This window comes from Patiria miniata, unplaced genomic scaffold, assembly GCF_015706575.1.
Source record: "Patiria miniata isolate m_02_andy unplaced genomic scaffold, ASM1570657v1 HiC_scaffold_6, whole genome shotgun sequence".
NCBI classification, from domain to species: domain Eukaryota; kingdom Metazoa; phylum Echinodermata; class Asteroidea; order Valvatida; family Asterinidae; genus Patiria; species Patiria miniata.
Window position 1 is genome coordinate 9,419,725 of NW_024037073.1, and position 24,971 is coordinate 9,444,695.

The window sequence follows — 24,971 nt, forward strand, 5'->3', positions numbered from 1 at the left end:
GCGCGCCAATGTAAGTAATGTACAGCTATGTAAGCAATGCATCTACGACAATGTAGACAATGCGCGCCAATGTAAGTAATGTACAGCAATGTAAACAATGCATCTACGCCAATGTAGACTATGCCCGCCAATGTAAGTAATGTACAGCAATGTAAACAATACATCTACGCCAATGTAGACAATGCGCGCCAATGTAAGTAATGTACAGCAATGTAAACAATGCATCTACGCCAATGTAGACAATGCGCGCCAATGTAAGCAATGTACAGCAATGTAAACAATGCATCTACGCCAATGTAGACAATGCGCGCCAATGTAAGTAATGTACAGCAATGTAAACAATACATCTACGCCAATGTAGACAATGCGCGCCAATGTAAGTAATGTACAGCAATGTAAACAATACATCTACGCCAATGTAGACAATGCGCGCCAATGTAAGTAATGTACAGCAATGTAAACAATACATCTACGCCAATGTAGACAAGCGCGCCAATGTAAGTAATGTACAGCAATGTAAACAATACATCTACGCCAATGTAGACAATGCGCGCCAATGTAAGTAATGTACAGCAATGTAAACAATGCATCTACGCCAATGTAGACAATGCGCGCCAATCTAAGTAATGTACAGCAATGTAAACAATGCATCTACGCCAATGTAGACAATGCGCGCCAATGTAAGTAATGTACAGCAATGTAAACAATACATCTACGCCAATGTAGACAATGCGCGCCAATGTAAGTAATGTACAGCAATGTAAACAATACATCTACGCCAATGTAGACAATGCGCGCCAATGTAAGTAATGTACAGCAATGTAAACAATGCATCTACGCCAATGTAGACAAGCGCGCCAATGTAAGTAATGTACAGCAATGTAAACAATACATCTACGCCAATGTAGACAATGCGCGCCAATGTAAGTAATGTACAACAATGTAAACAATACATCTACGCCAAAATAAACAATACATGCCAATGTAAATAATACATGCCAATGTAAGTAAAGTATGTAAATGTAAACAATACATGCCAATGTAAGTAATACACGCCAATGTAAGTAATGTATGTAAATGTAAACAATACACGCCAATGTAAGTAATGTACGTAAATGTAAACAATACACGCCAATGTAAGAATGTACACCACGCCAGCATATAACCCATTCAGCCAATGTACCTGATTACGCTTTTGCCATGCAAGCTTGTGTCAGCATCGTACAGTACTTTCACTTGTATGGCTGCGCGCATCAGCATTACACAGCGTAACTTAAGCAAAGTCATGGCCTGAACACAGCTTAATGAAGCTTAACGAGTTTAGACCCCATAAATCAAAGGCAAAGGTCATTATGGTTAAAACAATAGCAATAGTTTTCCCACCATAGCACAAACAAGACTTGTCATATCAACTTAAAACTTGGTATTTTATTTAAGCTGGCGATCTTCTCAGAAACCTGTCACTTTTTTGGACCCCTTAGACCAAAGATTAGGATTGTTATGATTATTAAAGACATGAATATTTTTTCAACATACACATGTAACTCAGTCAAACTGTTGGGATAAATAAATGGAGAACCATCATTTATTCTGAGGCTACAAAATACCAAATTGAATGCTTGATCAAATACCCAAGAGCAAGCTACTAAAACCAAAGGCTCCAATGCATACATGTGCTCATAATACAAAGCAGTATAAGATAAAAGGGGCATTTAATTTAAAATGTTTGGCAAAACCAAGATACAGAGAAGGGCTTGGTTGGGAAGTTAAAGTTAGTGTTTCCCAATAGTGTTTCTGAATCCAATAAGAATGAAGCTGATCTACATTGTAGTCTGAAGAAATTTAACCGTTTGTATAGGACATTCCAAGGTATAATGGTACATTCTTATGGAGCTGGAGCTGGCCCTCCATGATTTGCATTTATTTTGGAAACGTTTAGCAAATCTATTTCAGCCCAATTTAAACGTTTAAACTTTTAGCCACGACACACAGGCTGCATGCCACCTGCACCAGTGTTTGCACTCAAGCATGTTAGTTACAAGAATATACATTAAATAATTATGGTGCACAGCAAACGAAGGGCAGCATCGACACTGATCTACAAAGAAGATCATTCATAATGGACTGTCTTTTGCTTTGGAAATAAAATGGTTTAAAGGTGTCCTTTAGTATTGTTTATTTGTGTGTGAAATGCATACGAGGGCAGATACAGCAAACATATACAATGCGGGTTTGGTTTAAACATTTTTGAAAATTAATTGTAAATGGATTCAGAATGTGTATCATTTCAATGTTTAAATGGAACCCTTTACCACCAACCACGCACAAGGGCAACAGCATGTGTGCCTCTCATATCCTAGCTGCTCTACTCATATTCATAATACAAAACAGTCTCAATATTTGAGAAAAGTGCATAGAAACTACAGTGAACCAATTAAGTTACAAAGAAGGCTTGGTTGGGAAGTTTATCTTGCTGAAGATTGTGTTTCTGAAAGTCCAATAAGAATAAAGCTGGTCTCAATTGTTTAAACAAAAAAGGGATCTATTGTAAAGAACATGGAGTACATACTTCGTCTCATGGAGATAGCCCTCGATGAACAGACCATTCTATTTGGCAGCGCCCACCATGTATGTGGGCAACAAATCGTTCACCTCTCCTATGTTCAATACCGGTATTACATGTGCCAGACGTACACATGTCATACATGCCAATGCATGCACATGACAAATTTGTACACACCTATGTCGGGCATAAATCATGGCTGTGATTGATCAAAACTTCCTGGAGTGGGGCGTGTGGATTTGTCTATAATTTCCCATCTGTTTTCATGACAAATGGTGGAGTATGGTACATGTACTGGTAGCTGGAAATATAAATGAATGTTGCCTGATCAGTATTTACACTTGTACCATATCTTTAAGCAATACATGTAGCTCAGTAGAGAAGAACTTGCGACACATGCGGTTTTTTTTCTAGACTAATTGGAAATATTAAAAAAAAAATTCAACCTACAATGTACATAGAACACCTCATGTAAAACATTTATAGTTGTATTTCTGAGGCGATGTTATCAGTTTGGGACAAATTTTGTCATTTTGGGAAATGGGAAGTTTAGAAAAAAAATCAAACTAGCGCTTCCATTTTAAAAAAACATGGATGTATGTACAACTGTACAAGCTCCAAATATGTTTGCACATATGACTACGGTTGATGTACATGTGTAAGATACTGAATGTGATATAACACATGTAATCTTTCTATGTACATGTATACAATCCCATATCTGCTCAAAGTGTTCAAGTCTGTCCTGTTTGTGAAGTTGCAATCAGAAAGCTTCTGTACATTGCACACGTCCATGGATGCATGGAGCATCAATAATTTTCATGGGTGTTTTGTAGATAAAATGTCTTGATACCATTTTTGTATATTTTTTCTTTTTTTATTCCCTGCCTTTTGTTTTGATCGTTTGAACAATTACATGTTGGTTGATATCTCTAAACCAAGTGATACATGCACATGTACACAGCAACCCCACTGTACCAGTTCCTCCGTAATGTACATTTAACTGCTAATTTATGTGCAGGTGTGTATGTGATATCAGAACCACCCCGACAGTCCCATGAAGCAATGCACTTGCCATCTGCACTAAAATGGCAGATTTTATCTGAGGCCGAAAGGTAAATATCACCTGCATCATCACAACACAGCCCACGAGGATCACTACAACTTTGAGTAAACAGTTTGTTGCCATGTAAGTCAACAGCCATCAGCCAACCCTCATTGCTCTTGGTGTAAATAAGCCGCTTGTTGCTGAACTTCAAATATGTACCAATCTTTGGAGCAGGCAGTGTTCTGACGAGGGAACCATCTGGGTTGTGTAGAGATATCTGTTCCTTGTCCTTGTAACCCACTGCTATCAGATTGCTGCTGTCCACTGCCAGGCACGTCGGCATTCCATCCACGCCGGCCTCTTTACCCGGTAGGAACTGATGAAGGAGCTGGTATTCCTTGTTGAAGATCTTGACTGCAGGATTGTCTAGGATCAGAAGTTGATCATCCTTGTTGATGGCTAGAGCTGTTGCTTTCTGTATGTCATTAGGGTCATGGGGTTCGTTTGGTTTATCAGGGTCAGGTTTGTAGGTCTTTGTAGAAATCACCTTCCCTTTTATACCCAATGTTAGCAATTTATCACTCTGTACCACAGCAATTTCACTTGTGGAGTATGCTGCTATATGTCGATAGTCTCTACCTTGCACATATTCTGAAAAGGCCACATCTGTCTCCCATTTCTCCTCCAAGAGCAGAGTCCCAAACTGACCATCCTCTTTACTCTCCTTAAAGCCAAGGAATGACTTCCCATGCTTGATATCCAAACTCTTATGCACCTCCACCTGCTCATTCAAATCCCGCAGCATTTTCTTTTTGTTCTCCAGGATCTCATAGCACGTTGCTGTAGTCATCACTTTATTCACTTTACCCAGAATCTTCTCAGACGTTACCGCATATGCAAATTGTTTCTCTCGTTTAGTGGCAATGTCCCTGGCCTCCATTTTGAGTTGTTGTTCTTTCTCTCTGATTTTGGCAATTTCCTTTTCTGCTTTCTGTGAAATTTGAGAGTACGTTTTTACCAGCATCTTGTCAAGTCTGTAACGTGAATGACCTGAAGAAGGGGTTGCAGAAATGAATTTTTTTATGCACTCTTCTGTTTTAGCTACGGATTCATGTACTTCTTGTTTACATCTGCTAACCGCCTGGTCGATGCTGACGTGAGAATGTATGGATCCTTTGTGGTCAATGTTTGTGCATTCATTGCATATGAGGACTTCACATGTGTTACAATACAGACAGAGATCTTGATCTGGGTGCTCGCGACACTTGGGAACTTTCTTGAGTTCAGTATCCTCAGTTATTTCTTCGGGCTCAACAGGTAGCTCTGTCAAAGCTACAATCTTGTGACTCTTCAGTGCTGCAAATCGATTATGCGCCTTCTGGCATTCTTGACAGAGATAATGCTTGCAATCCATGCATCGAGAAATAGCTTCGTTCTCCGCCTCATCACATGCCTGACACATGACTTTTAACCCCTGACCTTCAGTCTGTTCCTGTTGATTGACATCCTTTGATCCTCCAGGTAGCATGTCCACGCCAGCTTCTGTCAGGGCAGTTTCCTTTCGACACAACGGACAGACGATATTCTTGTCGTCCTTATTTTGTGTCAGTTTGAGTTCTTGCAGACATTTCAGGCAGAAGCTGTGTGAGCAGTCTAGCTTCCTAGGATCCTTGTACTCAGTGTAACAGATAGGACATTCTTGAAGTTCCTTCTGGGTCTCATCCAAGACTAGATCTGTCACACCTCCCTCTGCCATCTTGCTCAGTTGTACTCTACATGTACCATATAAGAGTGGAAAGAAAAACAAACTTTCAACTTATGCATGTACTATAAGATACTGCATGAATATAGATGGACTAATGTTCAGTATACAGTGGAACACCGTTACAATGAACATTGTTGGATCCACAGAAAGTGTTCATAGTGACGATCGTTCGGTATAGTGATTTTGAACTGCTGGTTCCCTCTTTTGACCAATAGTGAACTGGCATTTCTCACATCCCGCAGCCGCAGGAGGAGTCCTCTAAACTTTAGCAACGGGTGGTTTTCCCTTTTATTCCTTGGGCCGGGTGGTTTTCCCTTAATTTTATTCCTTGGGGAAATAATAGCCATCTGTCGCTTGTCGACATTCACACACAATGTTACTATGGGTCGTTCGATGTTCGGGAATTAAAAGGGGTCCAAATAGTGTTTCATGTACAACCGGTAGATTTTTTGTTAATCTATTGACTTTTTTCAACAACAATGCTCGGTAGATGTTGTACATTAAAACCGGGAGCCAAGGATGATGTTCGGTATAGCCGAATGTTTGGTATAGCGGTGTTCGGTATAACGGCGTTCCACTGTAGTTCACTAACAGTTTGCATACATGTAGATGTAAATATGTATTTAAATCACTTCAATTTTATGCAGATGAAATCAAAAACATACATGCATATAACAATATGAAGGTAAATAATCAAAGAACATCATGACAGTCAAGATTTCTTCTTCTTGGATACATGAGAGCATAATGCAGTCTGTCATGGTGCTATTTATTATATTCCCCTGTGCGGCTGCATACGGTACAACATTTGCAAACATCAAAAAACAAAACATCCAAATTATTATGAAATACCTTACTAGACTGTTAGTGAATGACAGTCCAAAGCATCCTGTAAAATCATGGCACCTGGTGTGCTGACATTTTCAAGAATAGTGGTATTTTTGTATCAATTTCAAATTGGAAGAAAAATCAATTACTGCCCAGATACCATGTTTAGTCTGAATATTGTTTGCAATCGATCACACATCTATGAACGGGTCCAAGCCTTCTAGACTGGTTCCCCGACCTTACAATTCCCCGACCTCTATGAATTGCTCCATTTCAATTTAAGTGACATCAGGGAACCAGACTGCAAAAACATGATTGTTTTTCTTGGTTTTTCCAGCATCTACAAACCCAAAACAGCAAACAAGTCAATGTAACAATATCTGCTATAAAACACTAACTCCCAAAATCCATCCATTTCTGAAAATTACAGCAAAGGCAAATGTATATTCCCATAACATCGTCCACCTACCTACAAGTTCAACAGGCCTGTTTATGGGTACAGTTTGAAGTCGTTTCCTGCATGCAGTCTGTCAGCAGTATCAGCCACACCCTACTATTACTACAACAGCACAACTGTATGTTGTGTACACGGATTGTCCAATAGATAGTGTTGTGGATCAAGAATTTAAGTTTGCCAGAAGATAGAGATAGGACAGTCAGAAAGAATCAAAGGACAATCCATTGTGTCTGCATGGGATACAGGGCCCCAAAAGCTAATTACATTGGCTTATTCCATTAGGGTCCCATGGTGCTGTATTTCTCCTGTGCTAGCTTGATTATCATCCTCCACTTACCTACAATGTAGCCGTTTTATGGGTCGAGTTCAAAACTTTTCCCCCCTTTATGTATACAGTCTGTCAGCAGAATCAGCCACACTCTACATGTACTGCTACATGTACTACAACAGTGCTCACTGCTGTACTGTACGTGTTGTACACGTTGTATAGTGCCTCACTATACCACAGTCAAGTTCACTTTACTGAGTTGTAACAGCTTTCATTGCGATGTCGCAATTGAACTGTTTCCTCATGAACATTATTGCTCATCCTCCACTTACCTACAATGTAGCCGTTTTATGGGTACAGTTTGAGGTTTTTTCCTGCATACAGTCTGTCAGCAGACTCAGCCACACCCTTCTTGTACATGTAGGCCCTTGTATACTACAACAGCACGACTGTATGTTTTGTTCACGCATTGTCCAATATTACTGAATAGTGCCTCGCTACCACAGTCAAGTGTACAGCAACGGCTGTCGCTGTAAATGTTGAACTATTTCCTCATGAACACAATTCCCAGGTTTTTATGAATAGCTTTTTATGTGACATCTCTGACCTCAAGCTAGGCCCAATTTCATAGTGCCAGGTTAGGCCCAAAATTTGCTTAAGCACAAAAATGTTGCTTAATATAATCACGTTACCCACCGAACTCCATGCGATTGTTATGCTAAGTAAACAACAGCTAAATACCAGCCACAAGCAATGTACATCGCATGGAGTTTTGACCGGTAACATGATTATATTAAACAAGTTTTTTTGTGCTGAAGCAAATTTTGTGCTGAAGCAGCTCTAGGGAATGGGGCCCTAGTAGGTGTCCTGTACTTGTACATTATACCCGGCTGCTCTTATGCATACTAATGTACATGTACTGTAGGCATGCAGAGGGAGTTTATAAAAAGTGTATGAGGATAACCTGTATGGGTTATATTCCACCGGGTTGGGAATCATGAAAAGCATGAATGCCTTGCTTTCAGTTGCTCTACATAATATTTGGTGTTGGTTGTTTTACTACTGCAGAAAGTTTGAAGTCATTGGAGTGTATTTTGCCAAAGATATGAGCCAAAATGTCATTTCGGACAGAACATTGATACCGTGTCAATGTCAATGCCGGCAAGAAAAAAAAAATGTGTAGAAAGTCTATGGGATTTGGTTAGAAAAACATGAAGAAGATAAAAAAATAATAACAAGTACAGCAACAAAGGCTTTTAATTTCCCAAGGTTTTGCGGAAAAGCCAATCAGATTTTCCACACATTTTTTTTGTGTGTGGCAGAGAGGCCCAGTGCATGTTATAGGCAGTCTGTTACATGGGCCCATAGCACTGGTCTGGGTAACCATCCATAGTGGTTAAAACTCAAGATGAAACAGAACTCATCTGCAATAACCAATGTCTTTGGTAATCATTGTCAATGAAAGGTTTGTTTTCAGTGATGCAAAACAATGTAACACAATCATTGAAATGCAGGTTAAATAAATAAACCACAGCAAGAAGGAGAGAACTAGTCACACTGTTCCTGGGTAAGTAAATGGAGAACCATCATTTTCATTCTCAGGCTACAAATGCCTGATCAAGTTGAATACTTGATCAAATACCCAAGACCAAACTACTAAAACCATTGGCTCCAATGCATACATGTGCTTATAATACAAAGCAGTATAAAAGTTAAGATAAAAGGGGCATTTAATTGAAAATGTTGGGCAAAACCAAGATACAAAGAGGGCTTGGGTGGGAAGTTAAAGTTAGTGTTTTTGAATCTCTTATAAGAATGAAGCTGATCTACATTGTAGTCTCAAAAGAAATGTAATCGTTTGTATAGAATCTTCCAAGGTATAACGTTATATTCTTATGAAGATGGCCCTCCATGATTTGCATTCATTTTTTAAACGTTAAGCAAATCAATTTCAGCCCAATTTAAACGTTTAAACCTTTAGCCACGTCACACAGGCTGCATGCCGCCTGCACCAGTGTTTGCACTCAAGCATGTTAGTTACAAGAATATACATTAAATAATTATGGTGCACAGCAAACGAAGGGCAGCATCGACACTGATCTACAAAGAAGATCATTCATAATGGACTGTCTTTTGCTTTGTAAATAAAATGGTTTAAAGGTGTCCTTTAGTATTATTTATTGTGTGTTAAATACATACGAGGGCAAATATAGCAAACATATACAATGCGGGTTTGGTTTCAACATTTTGTTCAATTTATTGTAAATGGATTAAGAATGTTTATCATTTCAATGTTTAAACGGCACCCTTTACCACCAACCACGCACAAGGGCAACAGCATGTGCGCCTCTCATGTCCTAGCTGCTCTACTCATATTCATAATACAAAACAGTCTAAATATTTGAGAAAGGTGCATAGAAACTTCACTGAACCAAGTAACAACGAAGGCTTGGTTGGGAAGTTTAACTTGCTAAAGTTTGTGTTTCTGAGTGTCCAATAAGAATAAAGCTGGTCTCATTTGTTTAAACAAAAAAATGGGATCTATTGTAAAGAACATGGAGTACATACTTCGTCTCATGGAGATAGCCCTCGATGAATAGACCATTCTATTTGGCACCGCCCACCATGTATGTGGGCAACAAATCTTTCACCCCCATATGTTTAATACCGGTATTACATGTGCCAGACGTGCACATGTCATACATGCGAATGCATGCACATTACAAATTTGTACACACCTATGTATGGCATAAATCATGGTTGTGATTGGTTAAAACTTCGTGGAGCGGGGCGTGTGGGTTTCTCTATAATTGCCCACCTGTTTTCATGACAAATGGTGGAGAGCACTGTACATGTACTGGGAGCTGGAAATATGGATACTAAATGAATGTTGCACAATCAGTATTTACACTTGTACCATATCTTTAAGCAATGCATGTAGAAGTAGAGAAGAACTTGCGACACATGCGTTTTTGTTTTTTTCAAGACTGATTGGAAATATTAAGTTTATTTTTCAACCTACAATGTACATAGAACACCTCATGTAAAAAAAATTTGTTATATTTCTGAGGCGATGCTATCAGTTTGGGACAAATTTCATCATTTTGGGAAATGGAAAAATATCAAACTAGCATTTCCATTTCAACACATGGACGTATGTACAACTGTACAGGCTCCAAATAAGTTTCCACATATGACTAAGGTTCATGTATGTATGTAAGAACCTAAATGTAATATAACACATGTAAACTTTCTATCGTCACCGACACCACGAAGTACCACTCTACCGTGTTAAACCATATTTTTTTTTCGATTTTCAGGTTTTTTTTAATTTTTAAACATTATTCATCAAGGCCTACCATTGCACGACGTTTCCAAGCTTCAAGAGCTTTACTTTAATAATTACGCTAAGTATCCATGGCAACTTTTGCGCAAAAGTGACAATTTTCGAACACTCAAGTTCCATTTACCATTGCAATGCATGGCGCGCACTCTGCTCATAAGAGGGGAAAGCAAAAACGTTTTCACAAAGTAACACTCTTCTTGTAACAAGTTGTAAGAGCACGCGCGCGCTGACCTGAAGTTGCACTTTACTCGTGTTGAATACATTGAAGAGTGTCACTTCATGAAAACGAAAATTTACAGTTTCGCAGCCTTTTTTTTTTTTCACGAACTAACACTCATCTTTTTTCTCTTATTTCTTGTTTATTTAATACACAAACGGGTGAAAAACAGCAGATTTAATCAATTCAATTCATCAAGTGTCCACAACGAGAAACCCAATTGAAAATACTCTGTCGTTTTGATGCAAAGTGTTGTTTTAGAAGGCGTTCAACTATAGTTGCCGTTTTCTGCAATTGCTAGTTTTTACTGGTATGTAGATGGGTGTTACTTCATGGTGTCGGTGACGCTATGTACATGTATACAATCCCATATCCTGCTCAAAGTGTTTTAAGTCTGTCCTGTTTGTGAAGTTGTAATCAAAAAGCTTCTGGACATTTCACATTTCCAAGGATGCATGGGGAGCATCAATAATTTTCATTGATGTTTTGTTGATATAAATGTCTTGATACTGTTTTTGTATATTCGTTTATTTTTTATTCCCTGCCTTTTGTTTTGATCATTTGAACAATTATGTCTTGGTTGATATCTCTAAACCAAGTGATACATGTTCATGTACATTCTCTCAAAGTACACGCTCCGATGTGTAACTGCTAATTTATGTGCAGGTGTGTATGCGATATCAGAATTACCCTGACAGTCCCATGAAGCAATGCACTTGCCATCTGCACTGAAATGGCAGATTTTATTTGAGGCCAAAAGGTAAATATCACCTGCATCATCACAACACAGCCCACAAGGATCACTACAACTTTGAGTAAACAGTTTGTTGCCATGTAAGTCAACAGCCATCAGCAAACCCTCCTTAATGTTGGTGTAAATAAGTTCCTTGTTGCTGAAGATCAAATGCACATCAATCTTTGGAGCAGGCAGTGTTCTGACGAGGGAACCATCTGGGTTGTGTAGAGATATCTGTTCCTTGTCCATGTAACCCACTGCTATCAGATTGCTGCTGTCCACTGCCAGGCATGTCGGCATGCCGTCTACGCTGGCCTCTTTACCCGGTAGGAACTGATGAAGGAGCTGGTATTCCTTGTTGAAGATCTTGACTGCAGGATTGTCTAGGATCAGAAGTTGATCATCCTTGTTGATGGCTAGAGCTGTTGCTTTCTGTATGTTATTAGGGTCATGGGGTTCGTTTGGATTATCAGGGTCAGGTTTGTAGGTCTTTGTAGAAATCGCCTTCCCCTCTGGATCCAATGTAAGCAGTTCATCACTGCATGCCACAACCATTTCACGTGTGGAGTATGCTGCAAGATGGTGTGCACTATTTATGTCTGTTAAGGCCTTATACGTCTCCCATTTCTCCTCCAAGAGTAGAGTCCCAAGCTGACCATCCTCTTTACTCCCCTTAAAGCCAAGGAATGACTTCCCATGCTTGATATTCAAACTCTTATGCACCTCCACCTGCTCATTCAAATCCCGCAGCATTTTCTTTTTGGACTCCAGGATCTCATAGCACGTTGCTGTTGTCATCACTTCATTTACTTTACCCAGAATCTGCTCAGACGTTTCTGCATATGCAAATTGTTTATCTCGCTTAGTGGCAATGTCCCTGGCCTCCATTTTGAGTTGTTTTTCTTTCTCTCTGATTTTGGCAATTTCCTTTTCTGCTTTCTGTGAAATTTGAGAGTAAGTTTTTGCCAGCATCTTGTCAAGTCGGTAGCGTGAATGACCTGAAGAGGGGTTGGCAGAAACAAATTTTTGAATGCATTCTTCTGTTTTGGATACGGATTCTTTTACTTCTTGTTTACATTTATTGAATGCCTCGTCGATACCTTCATAAGAATGCATGGATTCTTTGTGGTCAATGTTTGTGCATTCATTGCATATGAGGATGTCACATGTGTTACAATACAGACAGAGATCTTGATCTGGATGCTTGCGACACTTGGGAACTTTCTTGAGTTCAGTTTCCTCTGTTATTTCTTGGGACTCAACAGGTAGCTCTGTCAAGTCTACAATCTTGTGAGCCCTCAGTGATGCCAATCGATTGTGCGCCTTCAGGCATTCTTGACAGAGATAATGCTTGCAATCTACGCACCGAGAAATAGCTTCGTTCTCCTCATCACATGCCTGACACATGACTTTTAACCCCTGACCTTCAGTCTGTTCCTGTTGATTGACATCCTTTGATCCTCCAGGTAGCATGTCCACGCCAGCTTCAGTCAGGGCAGTTTCCTTTTGACACAACGGACAGACAATACTCTTGACGTCCTTATTTTGTGTCAGTTTGAGTTCTTGCAGACATTTCAGGCAGAAGCTGTTTGAGCAGTCTAGCATCCTAGGATCCTTGTACTCAGTGTAACAGATTGGACATTCTTGAAGTTCCTTCTGAGTCTCATCCAAGACTAGATCGGTCACACCCCCCTCTGCCATCTTGCTCAGTCGGGCTCTACATGTACCATACAAGAGTGGAAACAAAAACAAATTTTCAACTAATATGCATACTATAAGATGCTGTATAATTATAGACTGACTTATGTTCAGTATACAGTGGAACGCCACTATAACGAACATTGTTGGATCCACAGAAAGTGTTCGTAATAACGATGGTTTGGTATAATGATTTTGAACTGCTGGTACCCTCTGTTGACCAATAGTGAAATGGCATTTCTCACATCCCGCGGCCGCACGAGGAGTTGTCACGACACTTTATAGCAACGGGTGGTTTTTCCCTTTAATTCCTTGGGCTGGGTGGTTTTCCCCTTTAATTCCTTGGGGGAATATGATCTGTCGCTCGTCGACATTCACACATGATGAAACTATGGGTCATTCAATGTTCTGGAATTAAAAGTGCCCAAATAGTGTTTAATACATGTACAATCGTTGTTTTTTTTTTGTTAATCTGTTGACTGTTTTCAACAACAATATTCGGTATGTTTTTTACATTAAAACCGGGAGCCAGGGATGATGTTCGGTATAGCCGATCCACAGAAAGTGTTCGTAATGGTGATTGTTCGTTATAGTGATTTTGAACTGCTGGTACCCTCTTTTGACCAATAATGATCTGGCATTTCTTACATCCCGCGGCCGCACGAGGGGTCGTCACAAAACTTTAGCAACAGGTAGTTTTCCCTTTTATTCCTTGGGCCGGGTGGTTTTCCCTTAATTTTATTCCCTGGGGAAATAATAGCCATCTGTCGCTTGTCGACATTCACACACGATGTAACTATGGGTCTTTAAATTGCTCCATTTCAATTTAAATGGCGTCAGGGAACCAGACTGAAAGAACATGATTGTTTTTCTTGGTTTTTCTAGCATCTACGAACCCAAAACATCAAACAAGTCAGTGTAACAATAATTGCTGTAAAATACTAACCCCCAAAATCCATCCATTTCTCAAAATTACAGCAAAGGCAAATGTTGTATATTCCCTTTAACATTGTCCACTTACCTACAAGTTCAACAGACCTGTTTATGGGTACAGTTTGAAGTCATTTCCTGCATGCAGTCTGTCAGCAGTATCAGCCACACCCTACTATTACTACAACAGCACGACTGTATGTTGTGTACACGGATTGTCCAATAGTGAATAGTGCCTCGCTACCACAGTCAAGTGCACAGCAACAGCTGTCGTTATGACATCACAGTTGAATTGTTTCCTCATGAACAAAATTTCTCATGGGAAATTCCTGGGTTTTCTATAAATAGCTTTTTATGAGACACCTTTGACCTCAAGCATATTGTTGTTGATTGTGGCTAGGTGTTCAGTACTTCGGGCTGCTCTTGTGCATGTACATGTAGGCAGATCATGGATTGGTGTATTACAGTTTATAAAAAGTTTATGAGTATAACCTTTTATGGGTAATATCACTGGGTTGGGAAACAATGTGTGACATATGACCATATTATGAAAAGTATGATTGCCTTGCTTGCTGTTGCTCTACATAATGTTTTTGTGGGGTGTTTCACTACTGCAGAAAGTTTTAAATCATTGAATGTGCCAAAAATATGAGCAAAAATGTCTTTCGGACGTAACATTTGTCACTGTATGCACCACTGCAAAACGAGACTGGAAGTCTGTTTTGAATTCTTGACCCCATTTTATTTGCATACCGCTGATGCAGGTGAAAGCTAAAGGAAAATACAAACATTCATATCAAATATTACAATCACATAAACATCAAAATACACGATTAAACAATTACATAAATAGATTAAGAGAGAATATTAGACCAATTGTGAACGGGCAGCACCTTATCGACAATATACTCGTTTGCGGAGGAGTCAACAATTCATTTTAATGAAATACACTTAATCCAATGAGTAATTTAAATAAAGAAACCCACTGATATTAAACTTACAATCGTTCCCCGGGTAAGGAACCATCGGCACACAGTGAGGTATACGGGTTAAACAGTTGTTGGGTGTTCAGGGATTTACGGCGGCATTCTGGGGTGCTGTACAAAATGATGCGAGTAGCAAATAAATAAACATACCACAATGAAATATAATTCACATATAAATTATATAATAAATTGGCATCCCCAAAAATCTGTACTTTCTGTTTCCATGTACTGGGGTGAAGGCCTATAAAATAAGGGCGTTGGCTCTAAGGAATCTTAGGTATTTCGGCATGAACTAAAACACACGTATCCATGATTATCCAGCCAGGCGCTAGTAATATAGTTTACGGATAAATGCTTACAGGGAATTAAATGTTCAGAAATAAACATGATGTTAATTAAAGTAAAAAATAAATTAAAGTAAAAAATACTTACAAATTGTTTGCTACCGAAAAGTGAAGTGAGTTGGTCCGGAGCGTGAACGCAACTGATTTGAATTTCCCACACGCCAGGGTGGTGCAAGCAAAAACATTATGTAATGGCATACAAGAGATTCCTAAACAGGGTTGGTTGGGGACTGAAAAGATTAGACTTGCAAATTATGTAAATAAGGGCTCTAAATAAGGGAAATAGTTACTCGAAGGCAAGAAAATTGAATAACGGAACAAATGCATAGCGGCGACGATAACAACATTTACACCGTGTCAATGTCTAAGCCAGCGAGAAAAAAAAAGTGTCAAAAGTCTATGGGATTTTGGATAGAAAACATGAAGAAGAAACAAAAATACAGAAACAAAGGCTTTTCCGCAAGGTTTTGCAGAAAAGCCAATCAGATTGTCCACTAATTTGTTTCGTGGGTGGCAGAGAGGCCCAGTGCATGTTATAGGCAGTCTGTTACATGGGCCCATAGCACTGGTCTGGGTAACCATCCATAGTGGTTAAAACTCAAGATGAATCACAACTCATCTGCAATAACCAATGTCTTTGGTAATCATTGTCAATGAAAGGTTTGTTTTCAGATATGCAAAACAATGTTACACAATCATTGAAATATAGGTTAAGAAAAATAAACCGCAGCAAAAAGGAGAGAACTATAGTCAAACTGTTTGGGTAAATAAATGGAGAACCATCCTTTATTCAGAGGCTACAAATGCCTGATCAAGTTGAATGCTTGATCAAATACCCAAGACCAAACTACTAAAACCAAAGGCTCCAATGGTACATGTGCTCATAATACAAAGCAGTATAAAACTTAAGATAAAAGGGGCATTTAATTTAAAATGTTGGGCAACACCGAGATACAAAGAGGGCTTGGTTGGGAAGTTAAAGTTAGTGTTTCCGAATCTCCAATAAGAATGAAGCTGATCTACATTGTAGTCTCAAAAGAAATTTAATCGTTGGTATAGAACATTCCAAGGTATAAACGGTACATTCTTATGGAGCTGGCCCTCGATGATTTGCGTTTATTTTGGAGACGTTTAGCAAATCTATTTCAGCCCAATTTAAACATTTAAACCTTTAGCCACGTCACACAGACTGCATCCCACCTGCACACTTGATCTGATACACCGTGCCCTGTGTACAATAGGGAACAAAAGATTGTATACGTCTCCACATGGCAATTTCTATATATGAATACGTCTCCACAAGGTTTTCACGAAATAGATATATTTTACTCATAAACTAGGAATTTCCAAGCTATATTGATCAGTCGCAAATGGAAGAGTTTTAGAAAAGGGATTTTAAGTCCAAAATTCAGCCAATGAAATTAATTCTGGTTAAAATAAGAGCATTTTTAAACTACACTTTCAAACTCGAAATCTTTAGTACATGAGAACAAAGGAATGTCTCCACAAGGATACAAATTCCAGTAAATATGTTTGCACTCGAGCATGTTAGTATGTATAGAAGAATATACATTAAATAATTATGGCGCACAGCAAACGAAGGGCAGCATCGACACTGATCTACAAAGAAGATCATCCATAATGAACTGTCTTTTGCTTTGTAAATAAAATGGTTTAAAGGTGTCCTCACAAGTATTATTATTTACATGTGTGTGATTGAAATGCATATGTACAAGGGCAACTAGCTTGGTACATACACAATACACATACATGTACACAATTTATGTATGCATTTTACAATGCAGGCTTCGTGTGAACAATTTTTGAAAAGAATTTAAGAATTTCAAATTTTTAAGAATGTTTAAATGACACCCTTTGACAACATGTTTGACCACACTCAAGGGTAACAGCACGTGCGCCTCTTGATCATGTCCTACCGTAAACAGTGTAAATATTTGAGAAAAGTGCTTAGAAACTATTAAATTTTATCACTTAAATGATCAAATTGTTTATAAGCAGGAATATCGATTCAACTGGGTCTGTTTTAGATGTCTGATAGTCGAGCAGTCCCTCTGCATGGCATATTTGTGCAACAAGCCCATACACATACGGCTGGGATACACGATACCTAACGGCTAGAATAAACCAATTAGAGCACGGGATTTCTAGCCAATGCGCAAGCAAGAAAAGTTTGCAGCATTCCATTCAGGATGAGGTGATTTTCAGCCAATGAGAAATGGGCGGCAACGCACATTTGGCGGCAAACCAAGCCGTGTTGCGCAATTTTGGCGGCAAACCGAGCATGCAGTCACTTTTGTCTCAGCCTCCAACGGACAAACACTGGATTAATTGAATGCGTCTCGATTTTCCCCATTTTGGGTTATTATAGTGGCTTATTATCTACATTAATTAAAGGAAGTATAACCACAATGTATATGTTATTGTTTATTGCATTAAGGTTATTAATTATAATCGTAGTTGTAACAGGTAGCAGCTTCTCCCTTGAGTCAGTTCAACAGGGGAGGAGCACCGTTCTTCCTTCTGTGAGTACAAACCAAGGAATCGAACGGTGCCTGGGAATTTATAGTTTATTGTTTATGGCATTTGGAGTGTGTATTGTTAAGTGTTATTCATCATTACATGCCATGACCTAGGTTGATCTGGTCTCCCGACCGGGTGTCCACTCCGCCTTATGTGGCACTCGTTAATAGCCACACTAAATGCATTTACGTTGATTGATGGTTCTGGGCTTCTGGTGCCCAGGGGCTTCTGGTGCCCATTGGCTGAAATGATTAATGGTTCTGGGCTTGTGGTGCTCAGGGGCTTCTGGTGCCCAACTCTGATATTGATATGGATATTGACAAATTATTTGGTGCTACACAATTGAAATAATACCCGGTGTCCCAATTGAAAAACGGTAGCCGGAGTAACAGTTTGAAGAAATGTTTTGAATAAACCGTTTGGCTGAGGCGTGTAGTCACACACACATTTGGACTGCGTGTTTCTTTCTTTATCTGCTTATAATGTGCAATGACCCAAGTTACAAAGAAGGTTTGGTTGGGAAGTTTCACTTGCTGAGAAGGGTTTCAAACAAGAACTAGAGATCTATGTCTGTTTGCAACAGAACATAGGGCTTTTCCGCATTATGATTTTTTTTTTATCAATAATACCCATCCCTGACTATGCATGAACATAAAATCTGTCAAAGTTAGCCGAAAATCGGCTAAAACGGTCACTGTGGACATGATTTGACCTCAGCAACACGTGCGCTGCGGGCTGACTGACATACGATGTATGTGCGTATGTACAACGTACGTGCATGTGCTATACACATTGTGGAAGTCCTGTGCATGTTTTACAGCTCTCTAGGGACTATGCTTATGCCAACTTTCAATGATATCTGACAAAGATTAATGCCAAAAGTGCTATAATACGTCCCTGTCTATGCGCATGCATGAACATAAAATCTGTCAAAGTTAGCCAAAAATCGGCTAAAACGGTCACTGTGGACAGGATTTGACCTCAGCAACACGTGCGCTGCAGGCTGACTGACATACGATGTACATATGTGCCTATGTACAACGTACGTGCATGTACATGTACATGTACATTGTGGACGTCCTGTCCTGTGCATGTTTTGAAGCAGAGGTATTGTCAACGTGAAGTTTTAAGCGTGCACACGGTATGTTCGAGTTCGCTTATCGCCTCGAAACTTTGAAATGTTTTAGACCTACCCTTCAATCAACAATTAAAGTAAAAACAAATATAAAAACTGCCATGGTTGATTTTTCAGGAATATTCAAATGAAAAAGGGTCTTTTCATTATAACTTCCGGTCTGATGACGTCATTCACCTAAAACTTCGCACATGTCTTAAGGTGGTAAAGGTCATTATATACACCAATATGTAGGCGATTCCGACAAACTTCGCCACAGACATCTATTCAAAATACATTTTTGCTAATTTTCAACCTGTCGCTAGAGGGCGCTCGAAGATTGCATGACGTCATCGGTAGATGATTTGAAGAATACTATTGGCCAAGAGACTAACACCGTTGAAAGCAAGTTCATTTCTATTACCACTTTCAAATAATAAGCTACTTCCGGTTTGGGCCTTTTTCGACCGGAAGCAAGGGTCACGTGATTGCACGCACACTGAATGAAATGAAGACCTTAATCTACTCTACCACTTGCTGGCAACAGAATGCTGCGGACGCGTACGGTTGATTTCTGATGCATTTTTAAATATTAAAAGTGTCACAATTTAATTGCCTATAAGTTAGCACAGGATGACGTCATCATGACGTCATCATTCCACAATGTTGTTTGAATTAGGGTCATTGCTTGGACAAAGAGTGGTGTAAATGTAATACTGGCAAAGAGTCGAGAATGCCCTTTGAAAATCGACAATTTTGTTTAAATGTTTGTGTACAAAGTCTATGGGAAAAATTAAATATTCAAAAATCTATAATAAATTAGTCGATGACGTCACGATGACGTCACTCTTCGGGGCACATCTCTGCTATAGGGACTATGACTATGCTAACTTTGAATGATGTATGACAAAGATAAATGTCAAAAGTGGCACTGAGAAAAAACGTGTACAAAGTCTATGGGATTTAGGCGACAAAAAGAAGAAGAAGAAGAAAGAAAAACTAGAGATCTATGTCTGTTTGCAACAGAACATAGGGCTTTTCCGCATGATGATTTTTTTTTATCAATAATACGTCTCTGACTATGCATGAACATAAAATCTGTCAAAGTTAGCCGGAAATCGGCTAAAACGGTCACTATGATCAGGATTTGACCTCAGCAACACGTGCGCTGCAGGCTGACTGACATACGATGTATGTGCATATGTACAATGTACGTAAATGTTTTGTCAAAGTTAGCCGAAAATCGGCTAAAACGGTCACTGTGGTCAGGATTTGACCTCAGCAACACCTGCGCTGCGGGCTGACTGACATACGATGTATGTGCGTATGTACAGCGTACGTGCATGTACATGTACATTGTGGACGTCCTGTGCATGTTTTAAAGCAGAGGTATTGTCAACCTAAAGTTTTAAGCGTGCGCAAGGCATGTTCAAGTTCGCTTATTGCCTCGAAGCTTTGAAATGTTTTAGACCTACCCTTAAATCGACAATTATAGTAAAAACTAATATAAAAACTGCCATGGTTGATTTTTCATGAATTTTCAAAGGAAAAAAGGTCTTTTCATTATAACTTCCGGTCTGATGACGTCATATGCCTAAAACTTCTTACACGTTCTAAGGGGGTCAAGGTCATCATATACGCCAATATTTAGGCGATTACGACAAACTTCGCCACAGACATCTATTCAAAATACATTTTTGCTAATTTTCAACCTGTCGCTAGAGGGCGCTCGAAGATTGCATGACGTCATCGGTGAATGATTTGAAGAATACTATTAGCCAAGAGACTAACACAGTTAAAAGCAAGTTTATATCTATTACCACTTTCAAATGATAAGCCACTTCCGGTTTGGGCCTTTTTCGACCGGAAGCAAGGGTCACGTGATTTCACGCACACTGAATGAAATAAAAACCTCAACCTATTCTACCACTTGCTGGCAACAAAATGCTGCGGACGCATACGGTTGATTTCTTATGCATTTTTTAATATTAAAAGTGTCACAATTTAATTGCCTATAAATACACACCTGATGACGTCATCATAACGTCATCATTACACAATGTTGTTTAAATTAGGGTCTTTGCTTAGACAAAGATTGGTGTAAATGAATTACTGGCAAAGAGTCAAAAATGCCCTTTGCAAATCGACAATTTTTTAAAAATTTCTGTGTACAAAGTCTATGGGAAAAATTAAATATTCAAAAATCTATAATAAATTAGTCGATGACGTCACCATGACGTCAATCTTCGGGACACATCTTTGCTATAGGGACTATGCTTATGCTAACTTTGAATGATGTATGACAAAGATTAATGCCAAAAGTGGCGTTGAGAAAAAACGTGCACAAAGTCTATGGGATTTAGGCGACAAAAAGAAGAAGCCAAAAAAAAAAAAAAAAAAATGAGAACAAAAACAAAGGCTTTTCCGCAACTTTGCGGAAAAGCCAAAAATGAGAACAAAAAGAAAGGCTTTTCCGCTTTTTTGCGGAAAAGCCAATAAAGCTTGTTCTTGTGTTTTAAGTCTGTTCTGTTTGTGAAGTTGCAGTCAGAAAGTTTCTGGACATTTCACTGCCCTAAAGATGCATGGAGCATCAGTAATGTACATGTGTGTGTTTGTGTAGATAATGTGTTGATATAAGTATGTATGAAATAAATACACCCCCCCCCCCCCCCCCCCCCCCCGCCTAGTATTGTGATCATTTGAATTTGTAATTCATGTTGGTTGACACATGCCTCTAACCCAAGTGATACCTTCTCATGTCCCACCCTGTACATGCTAATTTATGTGCAGGTGTGTATGTTATATCACAATGATCCCCAAGGTTCCATGAGAAAATGAACTTGCCATCTGCACTAAAATGGCAAATGTTTTTGTATAACTTATTCCTCACGTTAATTGAGGCATGAAGGTAAATATCACCTGCATCATCACAACACAGCCCACCAGGATCCCTACAACTTTGATTAAACAGTTTGTTGCCATGTAAGTCAACAGCCATCAGCAAACCCTCTGTGTTGTTAGTGTATATGAGTCCCTTGTTGCTGAACTTCAAATATGTATCGACCTTTGGAGCAGGCAGTGTTCTGATGAGGGAACCATCTGGGTTGTGTAGAGATATCTGTTCCTTGTCCTTGTAACCCACTGCTATCAGATTGTTGCTGTCCACTGCCAGGCACGTCGGCATGCCGTCCACGCCAGCCCCTTTACCCGGTAGGAACTGATGAAGGAGCTGGCATTCCTTGTTAAAGATCTTGACTGCAGGATTGTCTAGGATCAGAAGTTGATCATCCTTGTTGATGGCTAGAGCTGCTGGATTCTGTATGTCATTAGGGTCATGGCGTTCGTTCGGTTTATCAGGTTTGTAGGTCTTTGTAGAAATCACCTTCCCTGTTGTATCCAACGTTAGCAGTTTATCACTGCATACCACAGCAATTTCACTTGTGGAGTATGCTGCTGTATGTAGATAGTCTCTACCGTGCACATGTTCTGAAAAGGTCTCGTCTCTCTCCCATTTCTCCTCCAAGAGCAGAGTCCCAAGCTGACCATCCTCTTCACTCTCCTTAAAGCCAAGGAATGACTTCCCATGCTTAATATCCAAACTCTTATGCACCTCCACCTGCTCATTCAAATCCCGCAGCATTTTCTTCTTGGACTCCAGGATCTCATAGCATGTTGCTGTAGTCATCACTTCATTCACTTGACCCAGAATCTTCTCAGACGTTATAGCATATGCAAATTGTTTATCTCGTTTAATGGCAATGTCTCTGGCCTCCATTTTGAGTTGTTTTTCTTTCTCTCTGATTTTGGCAATTTCCTTTTCTGCTTTCTGTGAAATTTGAGAGTACGTTTTTGCCAGCATCTTGTCAAGTCGGTAGCGTGAATGTGCTGAAGAGGGGTTGGCAGAAACACATTTTTGAATGCATTCTTCCATTTTAGATATGGATTCTTTTACTTCTTGTTTACATTTATTGAATGCCTCGTCGATACCTTCATAAGAATGCATAAATTCTTTGTGGTCAAAGGTTGTGCATTCATTGCATATGAGGATGTCACATGTGTTACAATACAGACAGAGATCTTGATCTGGATGCTCGCGACACTTGGGAACTTTCTTGAGTTCAGTGTCCTCAGTTATTTCTTGGGACTCAACATGTAGCTCTGTCAAAGCTACAATCTTGTGATCCTTCATCATTACTGCCATTCGATTGTGTGCCATCAGGCATTCTTGACAGAGATAATGCTTGCAATCCATGCATCGAGAAATGGCTTCATTCTCCTCATTGCATGCCTGACACGTGACTTTTAACCCCTGACCTTCAGTCTGCTCCTGTTGATTGACATCCTTTGATCCTCCAGGTAGCATGTCCACGCCAGCTTCAGTCAGAACAGTTTCCTTTCGACACAACGGACAGACAATGCTTTTGTCATCCTTATTTTGTGTCAGTTTGAGTTCTTGCAGACATTTCAGGCAGAAGCTGTGTGAGCAGTCTAGCATCCTAGGATCCTTGTACTCAGTGTAACAGATAGGACATTCCTGAAGTTCCTTCTGAGTCTCATCCAAGACTAGATCGGTCACACCTCCCTCTGCCATCTTGCTGGCAGTTGGACTCTACATGTACCATATCAGAGTGGAAATAAAAAATAAAAAATGTCAACTTATGCATACTATAAAATACTGTATAATTATAGACTGACTCATGTTCAGTATACAGTGGAACGCCACTATAGTAAACATCGTTGGATCCACAGACAGTGTTCGTAATAATGATTGTTCGGTAAAGTGATTTTGAACTGCTGGTACCCTCTTTTGACCAATAATGAACTGGCATTTCTCACATCCCGTCGCCGCACGAGGAGTCGTCACAAAAATTTAGCAATGGGTGGTTTTCCCTTTTATTCTTTGGGCCGGGTGGTTTTCCCTTAATTTTATTCCTTGGGGGAATAATAGCCATCTATCGCTCTTCAACATTCAAACATGATGTAACTATGGGTCGTTCGATGTTTGGGAATTAAAAGTGGCCCAAATAGTGTTTAATACAACTGGTAGATTTTTTTGTTAATCTATTGACTTTTTTCAACAACAATGTTCGGTAGATATTGTACATTAAAACCAGGAGCCAAGGATGATGTTTGGTAAAGCCGAATGTTCGGTATAGCGGCGTTCCACTGTAGTTCACTAACAGTTTGCATACATGTAGATGTAAATATGTATTGAAATCACTTCAATTTTATGCAGATGAAATCAAAAACATACATGCACATAACAATACGAAGGTAAATAATCAAAGAACATCATGACAGTCAATATTTCTTCTTGGATACATGAGAGCACAATTAAGCAGTCTGTCGTAGTGTTATATATGCTTGCCTGTGTGGCTGCATCAAAGGGAATATATAAGGTACAACATTTGCAAACATCAAAAAACAAAACCACCAAATTATTATGAAAAACCTTACTGGACTGTTATTGAATGACAGTCTAAAGCATCCTGTAAAATCATGGTGTGCTGACATTTTCAAGAATAGTGGTATTTTTGTATCAATTTCAAATTGGAAAAAAATGGCTTTTTTTCAATTACTGCCCGGATACCATATTTTAGTCTGAATATTGTTTGCAATTGATCACACATCTGTGAACGGGTCCAAGCCTTCTAGACTCGTTCCCTGGCCTTACAATTCCCCGATGTCTATAAATTGCTCCTTTTCAATTTAAGTGGCATCGGAGAACCAGACTCAACAAGAACATGATTGTTTTTCTTGGTTTTTCTAGAATCTACAAACCCAAAACGTCAAACAAGTCAGTGTAATTTGCTGTAAAATACTAACCCCCAAAATCCATCCATTTCTGAAAATTACAGCAAAGGCAAATGTTGTATATTCACATTACAATGTCCACCTACCTACAAGTTCAACAGGCCTGTTTATGGGTACAGTTTGAAGTCGTTTCCTGCATGCAATCTGTCGGCAGTATCAGCCGCACCCTACTATTACTACAACAGCACGACTGTATGTTGTGCACACAGATTGTCCAATAGTGAATAGTGCCTTGTAGAGTCAAGTGCACAGCAACGGCTGTCGTTGTGACGTCACAGTTGAACTGTTTCCTCATGAACACAATTTCTCATTTGGG

General features: G+C 39.4%; 3 protein-coding genes across 3 annotated transcripts; all 3 read right to left on the reverse strand.

The window, feature by feature from the left end:
• Nucleotides 1-2,434: 2,434 nt before the first annotated feature.
• LOC119742810 (E3 ubiquitin-protein ligase TRIM33-like) lies at nt 2,435-5,367 on the reverse strand. The gene is made up of 3 exons (XM_038218990.1): nt 4,750-5,367; nt 3,913-4,602; nt 2,435-2,488 (listed from the first exon to the last, which is right to left on the reverse strand). The coding sequence occupies exons 1-3, from the start codon at nt 5,365-5,367 to the stop codon at nt 2,435-2,437; spliced, it is 1,362 nt and encodes a 453-aa protein (XP_038074918.1).
• A 5,441-nt stretch (nt 5,368-10,808) lies between these two features.
• On the reverse strand, nt 10,809-12,960 carry LOC119742567 (protein PML-like). Its single transcript, XM_038218649.1, has one exon. It carries the CDS (start codon nt 12,927-12,929, stop codon nt 11,082-11,084), a length of 1,848 nt encoding a protein of 615 aa, XP_038074577.1. The 5' UTR covers nt 12,930-12,960; the 3' UTR covers nt 10,809-11,081.
• Nucleotides 12,961-16,366: 3,406 nt separating this feature from the next.
• On the reverse strand, nt 16,367-23,432 carry LOC119742811 (E3 ubiquitin-protein ligase TRIM33-like). The gene is made up of 3 exons (XM_038218991.1): nt 22,794-23,432; nt 21,984-22,550; nt 16,367-16,414 (listed from the first exon to the last, which is right to left on the reverse strand). The coding sequence occupies exons 1-3, from the start codon at nt 23,430-23,432 to the stop codon at nt 16,367-16,369; spliced, it is 1,254 nt and encodes a 417-aa protein (XP_038074919.1).
• Between the last annotated feature and the right edge of the window lie 1,539 nt (nt 23,433-24,971).